Here is a 13,339-nt window from a genome sequence, read left to right on the forward strand (position 1 = left end):
TCCCCATCTGGGGAGGGGACCATAAATGTCCCCAGGTCGGACTGCCTTTCTGTCGACGACCCTAAGTGTCTTGACACCCCCCTCAACTTTTTCTTCATTAACTTCTGCAACATTCGCGGTCTAAGATCTAATTTTCAATCTGTAGAACAAAAAAGAGAGAAAAAAAAACGATAACTTAGGCAGAGGTTTGGGTCCATCTCGTCGAGCGAAGTGCTTTGCTGGCAGTCTACTTCAGCAGGTTACCAATCGAGAAAATACAAAACTATGCTTCTTTATCCAGTCTTACAGCATATCCTAACACTATATATGCATATTATTTAATAGTATCATAATCAGTTTGCTAGAATTTATATACGGTATTCTGCAATTCTCAAGTACTTAAGTGTTTAAGTACAAGTAACTGAATTTTTGAAGCTCCAAGGAAGGCTGACTGCAAGGCATGATATAATGTGAAGTATGGTTTAAATTTGATAAATAATGCAAAAAAGAAAGACAAGGATGACTAAATAAATAAAATGCATAGATCCAAAAGCCATAACAAAATAAAATATGCAAAAAAAACACCCCAAATAATGACACCAGAAGACAATAGGAAGAGTAAAACAATCAAAACAATCAAGAGACCACCACAGTGATAAAAAGACACAGGTACACCTTCAATTAATTTATTATCGTCAGAGGCCAGAACCACGACCACCTCAGTACAGCTTGGTCTCCTGGCGCTGCTCGGAGCTGATCTTGTGGTACTTGGCCAAGTAGTCAGTGAATTCCTGGTATGGGGACTTGGTGAACACAGTCTCCTTCCATAAGTCGGGGGTGAGGTAAGCATAGGTCTTGGCAATGGCAGCATAGGTAGCCTTGGCAAAGTTACCTAGGGTGGCAGTCTGACCCCGGGCACTGGTGTAGCAGTCCTCAATGCCAGCCATCTGCAGTAGCTTCTTGGGCACTGAGGCAGCCACAATGCTGGTTCCCCTGGGTGCTGGGATGAGGCGCACCAGTACTGAGCCGCACTTGCCAGTCACCTGAGAGAATGAAGGTAGCAGTGGTTGTAAAGTGATTTGATGCAAGATAAACGGAGGAGGAGGCAGTAGACACCTGCCAAAACGATAATTACTCCCAATGAGGTCTAAAGCACTGTTCAGGGGGTGCTGTGAAGTTCCACCTTCTGCTGGACATTACTGGAGTTTCAACTGGCAGACATTACACAAATATAAAGTTAATCTCTAAAGGTACCAATGAAACACACAAATTTACCTGGAAATGAACAGCACAACTTTGCACAAACAATCCTAGCTCGCAACCCAACAAGGCACCCAAACAGAGGTACCAGTGAAGCTTAGCAACCTGCCCAGCTTAAAACATAAGAAAACAGTCACCTTGCAGGGCACAGTGTGGGGCTTGCCGATCTTGTTGCCCCAGTAGCCTCGCCTCACTGGGACAATGGACAGCTTGGCAAGGATGATGGCGCCGCGGATGGCTGTGGCCACTTCCTTGCTGCACTTCACACCCAGACCAATGTGCCCGTCAAAGTCACCAATTGCAACGAAGGCCTGGAATGGAAGGTTGTTAATTAGTGACTGGGGGAGGAAGGGATGCTGTGAGGATGAAGAGGAGGAAGGATGCTGTGAGGAAGAGATAGAGGAGGAGCAAGAGAAGGTACATTGTGAGAAAGAAGCAGAGAAGAAGATGCTGGTAACAGTTTGGTTAAGTAATTGGAAAGGATAAGGAGAATGGGGGAAGGTACAGGAAAGAAAAGTGTTTTGGAACAAGAGAGTGGCTGAGAGGTGGAGTCTAATGATGATATTAAGCAACAGGAAGGAAGTAAAAGGGGCAGGGAAGTGGAAGCTGTTTGAGATCATGACAGGAAAGTGTTTTAGAGTGCGATTATTAAGTGAACAGTCTGATATCAGTGTGTGAGGGTAACGGGGCGCCAGTCCACAGGGTACAGACGCGCGGGTCCCTCCCTTACTCTCCCTGCATTCCTCATAGAACTGTCCCACACAGGGAGAGCACTCAAGTGTGACAGGGTGCCCTAAGCAAAGCCTCTTGTTAGGTAATTCCACACCTTACCAAAGTTAACCAGTGGAACATTTTGGCTCCAGAAAAAATTGCCATGCATTACAATACCAAGAACAAAGATGAAACCAAAGAGTTATAAGCTCCTTCTATGCAAAATAACAAGTAAAGCCACAGGATATGAACATAATTCACTCAAACTAGCTAATGAACATCTGCATCTCTCCTGCATACAAAGAAATTAATAAAAACTAAAGAAAGAACCTCATATTCTCTCTAACAAAAGGGTACCACATTTCTCCAAGCACCGCAGGACAGCAGCACCTCACCTTGAAGCGAGTGCGCTGCCCGGCACGGGTCTGTTTCTGCACAGGCATGATCTTGAGCACCTCATCCTTCAGCTTGGGGCCCAGGAAGAAGTCGATGATCTCATACTCCTGTGATCCAAGAAAAAAGGGAAATGAGTGAAGGAAGAGCACATGGATGGATGGGGATGATAGGTGGAAATAAATGGACTGCCACGTGGAGGTCTGGCTTCATACAGTCTCCGTGCTTTGTACTCTTACTAAATAGAGAGGACACAAATTCATGGATGGGTATCAGAAGAAATGGAGACATTTCTTTTCATACAGGAACTAAATGGAGAGACAAATTTATGGAATGGGATGACATCAGATAAAAGGTGCATTAAGCAAGGGTGTTTGAGGGTAACGGAGCGCCAGTCCACAGGGTACAGACGCACGGAGCCCTCCCTTACTCTCCCTGCATTCCTCATAGAACCGTCCCACACAGGGAAAGCACTCAAGTGTGACAGGGTTGCCCACTCAGGCTAAACAAATGTATAGAGATACATTAAAAAAATACACAAAAATAGCAATTTCTAGTTGTAACAATAAGTAGATGATAGCCAAGCCTAAAAACATAATACTGATACAAAACAAGGCAAAACTGACAAAAATAACCTTATTACACAACATAAAAACAAATGATGAAAAAAATAGAGCAAAAAATTAAAAAATCTCACAAAAATGCAGTGACAGCAGCAGCTCACAAGCCAGCACTGCCAGACACAAACAGCCAGTGCCCTCACCTTGATGGGCAGAGAGAAGAGGTAGATCTCCTCCAGGCTGCGAATCTTCCCATCCTTCACCAGGCGGCCAAGCTTAGTGATGGGCACCCACTCCTTCTCGTTCTCCTTGCCACGTCCCCTGCCCCTGCCACGACCCCGCCCACGCCCGCGCCCCCGACCCCGAGTGCCGAAGCCACCTCGGAACCCTCCACGGCCAGATCCGGAGTCTGCCATTCTGTGGGAGGGTGGACAGGTCAGTGGTGGTGGTGGTGGTGAGAGGAAAGGGTGTTGTGAGGAAGAGGAGGATAAATAAATGCTGAGGTTGAGGAGGAAGAGATACTAGATACATGGAGGAGGAGGAGGAGGAGGAGGAGGAGGAGGAGGAGGAGGAGTAATTTGAACCCCCATATAAACCCAACACAAGTAATCTATAATGCTGGCAGACATTTTTTAAAGATCTGAGCATTGTCACAAGAGATCTAGCTTGCTTCCTCCCAAAAAAACATATAAATCTTTAAAAATCAGTCAGCTTTCTAGATTATTCGCACTGGGTATGTAAATGGGCTTCAGTTTACTCAGAATAAGAAGCTTTGTCTGCTAAGAACGGTGAAGGAAGCCATGTTGAGCCTAGGGGGGTAAAATCATAACTTGCTTGTCAGAATCTAATTTTTTTTCATGGTAGATTTGTCTGTTTGGTATTTAATCTGCTTTTTACCGCAAATCATTAGTTTCTGTGAGATGCAGGGGCAGGGGAGTTAAAAACACTAAATAAATAAATAAAATAGAATGATTTGTAGGAAAAAAAAAAGTGCAATTAATTGAAAACAGGCTGGAAAACTAGCACACAAGTTTCCTTCAAAATATTGGTGAATTAACAAATATTTGCCAAGACCTGTAGTAAAATCAAAATAAGCAACGTTGATAAGTAAATAAATACATAAATAAATAATAAAAAAAAGTGTGTGTGTGTGTGTGTGTGTGTGTGTTTGAGGTTATCAGGGCTTGTGCACCATACACCGTACACAGCAGGAATCCCTCCCTTGCTCTCCCTGCCAGTAAATCAAGCCACCCTACCGAGGGAGGCTTGTAAAATGGTAATGACAGGGTGTGTGTGTGTGTGTGTGTGTGTGTGTGTGTGTGTGTGTGTGTTATTTGCACTATATACTTCAAAATAACTAAATAAGTGATGGGAATAATGTAATCGTGTGTATCATAAGACATTCATATTAAGCAATAGCAAGATTTAGGGCCTTTCACATCAATTCATCCCAGAAAATATTGCAGACCTACGCAAATATTGCCATAGGCCTTATGTCACCAGAACAGTGCATACTCAATATTTCACTCCTAAAGTATCTCTAGTAGGCCTGAGCACACACTATATAAGCCTTAACACCCAGAAAATTCCAATAACACCACCACTGGCACCCAAAACAAGCAAGTAACACATGGCTTCTTATTTTACTTATTTCACTCCATTTACCCGCCGTTATTCACCTTAATTACACACTAAAGTTGATCACGAGGCATTAAAGTAAATGGCTGTATGGTGAATGAATGTGTGAAGGAATGGATGACGGGTGATATGGACGGATAATTTACGTGATGCACTTACGTAGAGGTATTGTCAAGTGAGAAAGAAGGAAGGGGACGGGGAGGCTGGTGAGCTCGCTCGTCTGATACCAAATCTGGTAACTCTTATAAAAACCTCATAACATCTATTAATATCACACTCTCATACATTAAGTGATACATAGTATACGTTAAATATTACAGAGAAAAAATACTATATGACTTCTACCCCATATTGTTAAGTATCAAGGCGTTAAATATTTAATCAATTGTACCAAGGTGTGACCTGTTAATTATTAATTTATATGCACTAAAATAGAAAATATGCGTGGAAAATGCACAAAAAATACTTTAAAATTTATATTGTGCATTACTATGCATTAAAGCAATAAATACGAAAATATGTATGTAATGGAAAATATTACTGGAACCGCGGCCACCATCCCTGTCAAATGAAGGCCAGGATGCGCAATTTACCTGACAAACGTATTTCTGTCGATTTTGACTTCCAAGTGATGTAAGATAATAGTAAATGTACTACTACCATAAACAGAAAATAAACAAACCATGTGATGGGGGTTGTGTGGCTCCCTTCTCATGACAGCTTAATCCTTTCACTGCAGTAAGCAACAAATCACACACACACACACACACACACACACACAAAAGAGAGAGAGAGAGAGAGAGAGAGAGAGAGAGAGAGAGAGAGAGAGAGAGAGAGAGAGAGAGAGAGAATGTATGAAATCTTTATATATCCAAGAAAGAGGAGAGAGAGAGAGAGAGAGAGAGAGAGAGAGAGAGAGAGAGAGAGAGAGAGAGAGAGAGAGAGAGAGAGAGAGAGAGAGAGAGAGAGAGAGAGAGAGACTTTCTCTCTGACATAAGCCAGAGTGTCACGGTGAACAGAGTCAAATCCTCCCCAAGCAAAGTTATCCATGGACAAGGCTCAGTCGTGGGACCCTTGCATACACACGTAACATGATGTGACACTACTTCAAGAGGATTTGAACACCATCCTCTCATGGGCACAAAGAAATAACATGGCCCTCAACAGCGAGAAATGTGAGCTCTCCAGGTACGGAAGAACCATCCATGTCAAGTCAACCCATCCATATGAAGTCAACAACTGACTATCACTGTCACAACCAGGTCATTGCAGGAACCTCCCATGTAAAAGATTTTAAGAGTATATATATGAACAATGATGCCATATTGTCTCGCCACTACACCAGCTTCACACAGTCAGGAAAACTAATGAGTGGTTGGGCGCTTAGAACATTCCACAATGGAGAGGGAGGATACATGCTGATCCTGTGAAAAAGCTTAGTTCGCCCCAGACTGCAGGGGAGTATTGCTCTCAGCTTTGCTCTCCACACAAGATCACAGACATCATGAAGCTTGAGTTGGTGAAGAGAACCTTCACCACCAAAATACAGAGCACCCAACAACTAAATTACCGGGAAAGGCTAAAGTAACTAAACCTTTACTCGCTCCAGAGGAAAAGAGAGAGAGACACATCGTTGTCTACGTGTGGAAAATCATTGAAAAAAACTTATACCAAATGTGGGACTGGTGGTGAACACAGACTGAAGGAGGGGGAGACTGTGTCAGGTAGAGTACGAGACACAGATACCTTGTCCCAGGAGATGAACACACTAATACCCCATAGTTTCTCACACATGGGAGTACGTCTGTTTAACTGCCTGCCAAGGAGCATCAGAGACATGACTGGTCTCACCATCGATACCTTTAAATCTCACCTCGACAAATGGCTGGCAAACATCCCGGACCAGCCAGCAACACAGGAAACATCAGCTCCACTACTAACTCTCTCCCTGAGGCCATCCAAGAAGCCAAAAGGAAGGAGCCACGAGGACCTGCAAGGAGTGGAGGACCACTTCAGCTCCACTGTTAAAGGGCGAAATACTTCAAAGACTCAAAGAAAAGATGTGCTAAATAGCAGTGAAAGGGTTGTAAAGGCAGGTTTACACGGGGCAATTTTTTCTCCCGCCTAACTCCAGCCACGCGAAACTGCCGGCAGGCTTCACCCAGAAGCATTCACACGGTGGAGAGCAGCCGCTGGCCCGGTGCTTCAAAACAAACGAGAAGTCTTCCTCCGACGAGCAGCCTGGCTGCTGTAGCTATGGTTTTGCTGTGTTTCAAGAAAAATACACACACACACACACACACACACACACACACACACACACACTGGGTAGGTAAACGAGTGAGTGAGTAGTTGGATGGATGGGTGGGTGAATTGGTGCGTGGATGGTAAGGTAGATGGGTGAGTGAGTTGCCCCTGTATTGTGCCTTACCTGTGTTACTGTATGTTTACATGTCTGTTTCTCTCGTCTCCAACGAAGCTACACACACACACACACACACACACACACACAGGGAAACAGCGGTCACATTTGATGCGTCATTTATTTACAAGTTTGGCACCATTGATATCAAGCGAAGTAATTGTATAAATACAATAAATAGCCTCTTCAGATTGTATGTCTTTTTTGTTTTTTATCTTTTTTATCTAGTTGTTGGTTTTTTACAGTTTTTGAGGCGAGGCATGAGCGGCCTCGCCGAGACAGTCTTCTGTACATACACGTATACATTCATACACAAACATATATCACTCTTATGTACAAAAATTACAGTGTCTTGCCCCTGGCGGCGCCGGGGTGTTAGCGGAGTGGTCTAGCTAGTGCTTTTTTTTATTGGTTTTTGTCTTAGATGATTAACCTTAAGCTGATTACTTCTGCTTGCGTGTGTCTGTATGTGTGTGCGGCGGCCACACCCGTGACCGGTGACCTGTGACCTGTGTATACCCCGCGCGTGGTGGCGCGGGGCACTGTGTGGTAGATAGCCTCTTGCGGCGCCCTGGCGAGGCCTCGCCCCGCCTCGCCCGATCCGCGCCGCGCCCTGCAGGACTCGGCGACGTCAACACTGATTTCCTGGCGCGGCGGCGCGGCGTGCTGGCGGGGCGGGGCCTCGCCTCCTCACCCCAACCCGTATCAGCGCCCCCCCATCGGGCTCCCCACCCGCCGCGGGTGTCCCGAGGGCAGGTCGCCCCCTATCCCCAATGAAGCGTCTTCCCAGAAGACAGATATTCGAGAGCACCGCCGCCTCGTGCCCGCCCGCGCACGCCCGCCGCCCCGCCCCACGCCTGTCTTGCTTCGCGGGGCGTGGTTGTGGCGGGGCGGGGCAGCGGGGTGTCCGGGACGCGGCCCGTGGCGCCTCATTCTCACATTAGTGACTAACGACGAGATGACAGCGGCGCCTCGCCAAGCGCAGCCCGCAACGGCTCGGCCTGCAGCAGCCGAGCAGCAGGCCGCGCTGAGCCGCCTGAGGCACCTCTAGAGTGGCGCCGCCTGCGTGGCGGCCCACCAGCGGGGCAACGGCGGCGTGACGTCAGCAGCAGCAGCAGCAGCAGCAGCAGCGGCGGCGGCGGCGGGGCCTAGCCGGTGATGTGGTCCATCAGCTTCCAGGGGTTGAAGATCTTCATGAGGCCCATGATGGGCTCGTGGATGCCCTTGGACAGGAAGTTGCCGGATCGCATCACGTCACGGTCCTCGTGGTCCACGTATTCGTGGGAGAGCATCATGGGCTGGGGAGGGGGCATGGCCATGTTGTGGTGGCGGGTGGGCGGGGGCGGGGGAGGCATCATGGAGTGCCCGCTGGAGATGCTGTTGGAGACGGGCGGGCTGGGCGTGTGCATGAAGGTGTTGCCGCAGGGACCAGGCTGGCTGACGGCGTCGCGATCTGCGGCACAGACAAGGCGTAACTCAATACACACACACACACACACACACAAAGCATCTCACAGACTACCTTGACAACAGTTCAACATGAGACAGAACAAACATATGGGTAATACCAGTTAATGCACAACCCGTGACGACTGACACACACACACACACACACACACACACACACACACACACACTCACCACACAGGCCCTGGTAGGCTTGCGAGGGGTGCAGACCGTCGTTCACACAATACTGCTGTCCTGGGAAGCCCAACTTGTACATGGACCCGCCGATGACGTTTCCTCTGCAGGGGGTCACAGGAAAGTCAAACGAGGCCACACTTCGATAGCAAGCAAATAATACTAAACAGCCAATCAAATATTTCTATATTAACCACTGACTCATTACCACACACACACACACACACACACACACACACACACACACACTTACCCGGGTCCATAGTTACACACGTAAATCTTGGTGTAGCCAAGAGAAGGGTCCTTGTAGTAAGCATAGCCACAACCTACTAGGTAAGTCTCGGCCCAAACCATCTTCAGTGGCACAAGCAGGTGGTACAAGCAGGTGGTACAAGGCGGTACAAGACCAACAGGTGAGAGAATATGAGATAACAAGTTCACAGGTGTAAGAACACGAGAGAACAAAGCACCAGATACAATTAAAAGGTAAAAAAAAAGAGAACAAGGCAAGACAAAGCCAAAAGATAAGAGAACCAAAGACCAAAGGTGGCAAAACATGAGAGAACAAATCCATAGATACGAGAACATAAGAGAACAAGGCACAAGGTACAATAACAAGATCGAGGACAATAGAACAAAGAAGTAAGGGAACAAATATCGAATCCAGAAGCGAGAGATTCGAGTATATTCAAACAGTTCACCAAATCGACCAAAAAAACCCCGATTTTTTTGTCAGTATATATAAAAAATAATGTTTATTCAAAATTTTAACGGGGGGGGAAAAAAAGGTACGATTTGAAAGACAATTATTGAGGTTTTGAATTAAATGAAAAATGTTCCCAGTAAAGGCGTGTCAGGTGAGGTGTTAATTAAGAACAGGTGATCAGAACCAAGTAACATCATTCCGGTATTGCAGTGACGGTCACCCAATACCGGAGAAGGCCAAAGATTCCGGTACAGTGAACGGTTGCGGTCCAAGATGCAGTCCCGGTACAGCCAGGCGTCGGTACCGGGACGGAGCGACGGTACCGGAATGTCCAAATTACCGGATCCGAAAGCCAGTACCGGGACAGAGCGACGGCACCGGAACGTCCAAATAACCGGATCCGAAAGCCAGTACCGGGACAGAGCGACGGTACCAGGATGTCCAAATTACCGGATCCGAAAGCCAGTACCGGGACAGAACGACGGTACCGGGATATCCAAATAACCGGATCCGGACGCCAGTAGCGGGAATTTCCAACCACCAGTAAAGATTTGGTGGTGATGAGGGGGCAGGGGAGGAGGGAGGGAGGGAGGCGAGCGGTAGGGAAGGGGAGGGAGGGGAAAAAAAATTAGATTAACAATTGTTTTCTCCACAATAAAAAAAACGAGATGAGATTTGCGTGTGTTTGATTTTAGAGGAGATTTTGTTAATTTGTCTTTTATTTATTAACTTTTTCTCATTTATTTAATCTTATTTTATTTATTTATTTTTGCTCAAATCTTAACCTTGAAAACACGACGCAAAACTCAACCGTAAAATTAATGAATGAATGAAGAATGATGAGTAGAATAACAATTACATTTACAACAGAAACTTTAGAAACGAATATCATAATCTTGACTTTTCCATTTTTTTTCTTACTTTATACGACGTGAATAAAAAAAAAATACAATAGAAAAACGAAACAAAACAAATGCAAGTGTATAGTTGATAGAATTAATTAAAATGTGTGGACAAAAGCAGCGATGATACATTCATTTATACAAAGGACAGTCAACATGCACACTGGAACACACTTTTTTAGAAGCACTTAGGTGACTAACATGCTGGTCGAGTCTCGGGGAAAAGGAGGGTCACGTGCACTAAATGAATGAATAAAACAAAAAATGAGTCAATAAAAAAAATAAAAAATAGAATAAAATAAAATAATTACGAAATAAACTAAATAAATATACAAAATAATAAAAAAAAAGTTATGCATTTTATAATTTTCTTTACAATACAGAATAAATATGAATAAACGACTTACATTTCTTATTTTTTTCTTTATTTTTTTACGAAAATTGTTTTTATTCACGATTTTTTCACTCATTCTTTTCTTTTTTTCAATAGACTAGAAACTTATTTCCTTCCTCATTTATTTGTTTACTCATTCATTCATTCATCTATGTATACAAAAACACTAAAAATTTCAGTCTTTCGTTAAATACCCCAAGAGAGAGAGAGAGAGAGAGAGAGAGAGAGAGAGAGAGAGAGAGAGAGAGAGAGAGAGAGAGAGAGAGAGAGAGAGAGAGAGAGAGAGAGAGAGAGATTGCACATGAGCGAGAAAGGAAAGAAAGAACGAACGAACTAAAGAAAAGAAAAGAAAAAAAAAATAATCCCAGTCCTACAGTATCGTTGGCGAGGTCCTGGAAGTCCAACTAGCCCGGGTGAGAGAGAAGGACTGGTCAGGGAGGCCGCGGGGAGAGAGAGCGTCTGGCAGGCGAGTCTCAAGGTCAGTCTGAGGATAGCAGGAGGGAGGGAGGAAGGGAGGTAAGAGAGGACGGAGAATTGCAGAGAGGAATGAGGGATAAGGTGGGAGAAGAGAAGTAAGAGGGGAGTAGGAGAGAGGCTGAAGGGAGAATAGGAAGGTAGGGAGAAAAAGAGAGAATAGGGAGGAAGAAGGGAGATAGAAAGAGAGAGAATAAAAAGAGTAGGAGGAGGAAGAAGAAAAAGATAAACAAACAATAAAAAAATAGCACTTTAGATAAAAAAAATCGAGAGAGAGAGAGAGAGAGAGAGAGAGAGAGAGAGAGAGAGAGAGAGAGAGAGAGAGAGAGAGAGAGAGAGAGAGAGAGTCAAACGAAAACATAAACACGGGTATCAAATTCAAGACACGCCTCAAGTCAGATTCAGTCGGATTCAGTCACGTAAAGCATCCTTCCACATACTCACTCGTAGCGTCTATGTAAGATAAAAAGGATCAAATTAGCGAGTCCTTCAACGTCTGTACTTACATCCTACTTACCAGAAACCCTCGGGAACCACTCAAATATCCTACAGCTTCCTTTAAAACAAGAAGCACACGCAGGAACTTGTGGGTTCGAGAGCTTACGATGCTACTTAAAGATGCAGGAAAGGATTGGAACCTCTATCCTGCTTAGGGCGTGAAGGAACGGGATCTAGCACGCCTCTTTATAGGATCTCCCACATGCATAGGATTTCCAGGGTTATAAATGATGATGGGGATGAGAATGAAGAGGATCAAGTCAAGAAAGAGGGTTGGTTAGATTCTACAGACAATGACAGGATTGGAAACTGCTTTTTTTTTTTACAGGAAGGAGTTGAAAGGATTGATAGGAAGGACTGAAGGGACGATAAATGATGGAGTGGAATAGATAGACACATTAAGGATGCTAAAACTGCTACGAGAAGAAAAATGAAAGACTGAAAAGAGAAATAAAGGAAGGAATTTGAGAATAGAGTAAAATATTTGTGTGTAGCGAATGCATATGAAGAGATAAATGGTATGATAAAAGAAGGAAGAAAAAGAAAAAGAAAAGAAGCGAAATAAGATGATATGGGGATGAAATGATAATTACTTAAAATATTAAATAAAGAAACAGAAAGACAGGGAAAAGAAGATACGGAAAAAAAGAGATAAATTAAGGAAAGGAAGAAGAAGAAACTTAAAACAGGGATAAACAAGGGGGAACTAAAATACACAACTAATAAAATAATACAATAACAAATACAATTACAAAAAAAAAAAAATAAAATAAAATTACATCAAAATCTGATTTTTTTGAAACACTGAAAAATGAAAATTAAATAATCTACGTTTTCTTTAGAAAATTTGAGAACACGAGAGAAAACGGGTTGAAGGAAAGGGACGTAAAACAAGGAAGAAAAAAGAGAGAGAAAGAGAAGATGGAAGATAATAGAAAACAAAAAAGAGAGAGATAGAGAAAATAGATACTCAACCGTGGATGGTAACACTGCCAGACAACTTTACCTGAGGAGAAAAAGAGCGAGGACGTGAGATAATGACTAAGATAGATAGATAAATAGAGAGAGAGAGAGAGAGAGAGAGAGAGAGAGAGAGAGAGAGAGAGAGAGAGAGAGAGAGAGAGAGAGAGAGAGCAAAATGAAAATAAAAAAAATAGAAGGAAAATAAAGGCTTCTAGTATTATGGGAACAAAAACAAGTTACACAAGTAATGTAGGATAACAAGCACAGGGAAATTATGGATGGGCCTTGACACATTAATTAAGTGGGGAAAAAAAAAAGAAAGGAGGGTGATGGCAAAAAAATCCTAAGTGAAAGAATAAATAATGACGCCGTAGACTTTTGTTTGTTTGTTTGTTTACATATATATTGTTTTTAGGTGGTGGTGGTGGTGGTGGTGGTGGTGGTGGCGTGGTGAATGTGTGTATGTGTGTGTGTGTGTGGTGGTACTGCTACTATTACTGCTACTACTACTACTACGATTACTACTACTACTACCACCACCACCACCACCACCACTACATATTTGACTGAGAAACAAACAAGCTAATTAAAGAAAGAAAGAGACAAGGAAAAGGAGATGAATACGTACACGAAGAAAAAAAAAACAGTAAGTCAAAAAAATATTAAAAACTCAAAGAAAGGAAACAAACGAAAAAAAAAATAATAATAACAAAAAAAAACTTAAATTCATACACCTGCATCGCGCCTCACCTGAGTATAGTGACCTGTTGCTTTGCTGAATCTGAAGGGGTCGACGCT

At 43.9% G+C, this 13,339-nt stretch overlaps 2 protein-coding genes across 3 annotated transcripts in view; both read right to left on the reverse strand.

Moving 5' to 3' along the window:
- Positions 1 to 651: 651 nt before the first annotated feature.
- Positions 652 to 4,740, reverse strand: LOC135091129 (small ribosomal subunit protein uS5). Its single transcript, XM_063988569.1, has 5 exons — positions 4,701 to 4,740; positions 3,107 to 3,320; positions 2,346 to 2,453; positions 1,377 to 1,550; positions 652 to 1,022 (listed from the first exon to the last, which is right to left on the reverse strand). Exons 2-5 carry the CDS (start codon positions 3,317 to 3,319, stop codon positions 699 to 701), a joined length of 819 nt encoding a protein of 272 aa, XP_063844639.1. The 5' UTR covers position 3,320; positions 4,701 to 4,740; the 3' UTR covers positions 652 to 698.
- A 2,325-nt stretch (positions 4,741 to 7,065) lies between these two features.
- LOC135091130 (venom allergen 5-like) overlaps positions 7,066 to 13,339 on the reverse strand; it is an 88,853-nt gene continuing 82,579 nt past the window's right edge. For both annotated transcript variants that reach the window (XM_063988570.1, XM_063988571.1), the window contains exons 5-8: positions 13,292 to 13,339; positions 8,858 to 8,958; positions 8,605 to 8,708; positions 7,066 to 8,416 (exon numbers count right to left, since the gene is read on the reverse strand). The exon at positions 13,292 to 13,339 is cut by the window's right edge and continues 131 nt beyond it. In XM_063988570.1, the coding sequence (XP_063844640.1) occupies positions 8,112 to 8,416; positions 8,605 to 8,708; positions 8,858 to 8,958; positions 13,292 to 13,339 (558 nt within the window). In that variant the 3' untranslated portion in view covers positions 7,066 to 8,111. The remainder of the gene's footprint in view (positions 8,417 to 8,604; positions 8,709 to 8,857; positions 8,959 to 13,291) is intronic.

Source organism: Scylla paramamosain, chromosome 36, assembly GCF_035594125.1.
Source record: "Scylla paramamosain isolate STU-SP2022 chromosome 36, ASM3559412v1, whole genome shotgun sequence".
Classification (NCBI taxonomy): Eukaryota; Metazoa; Arthropoda; class Malacostraca; order Decapoda; family Portunidae; genus Scylla; species Scylla paramamosain.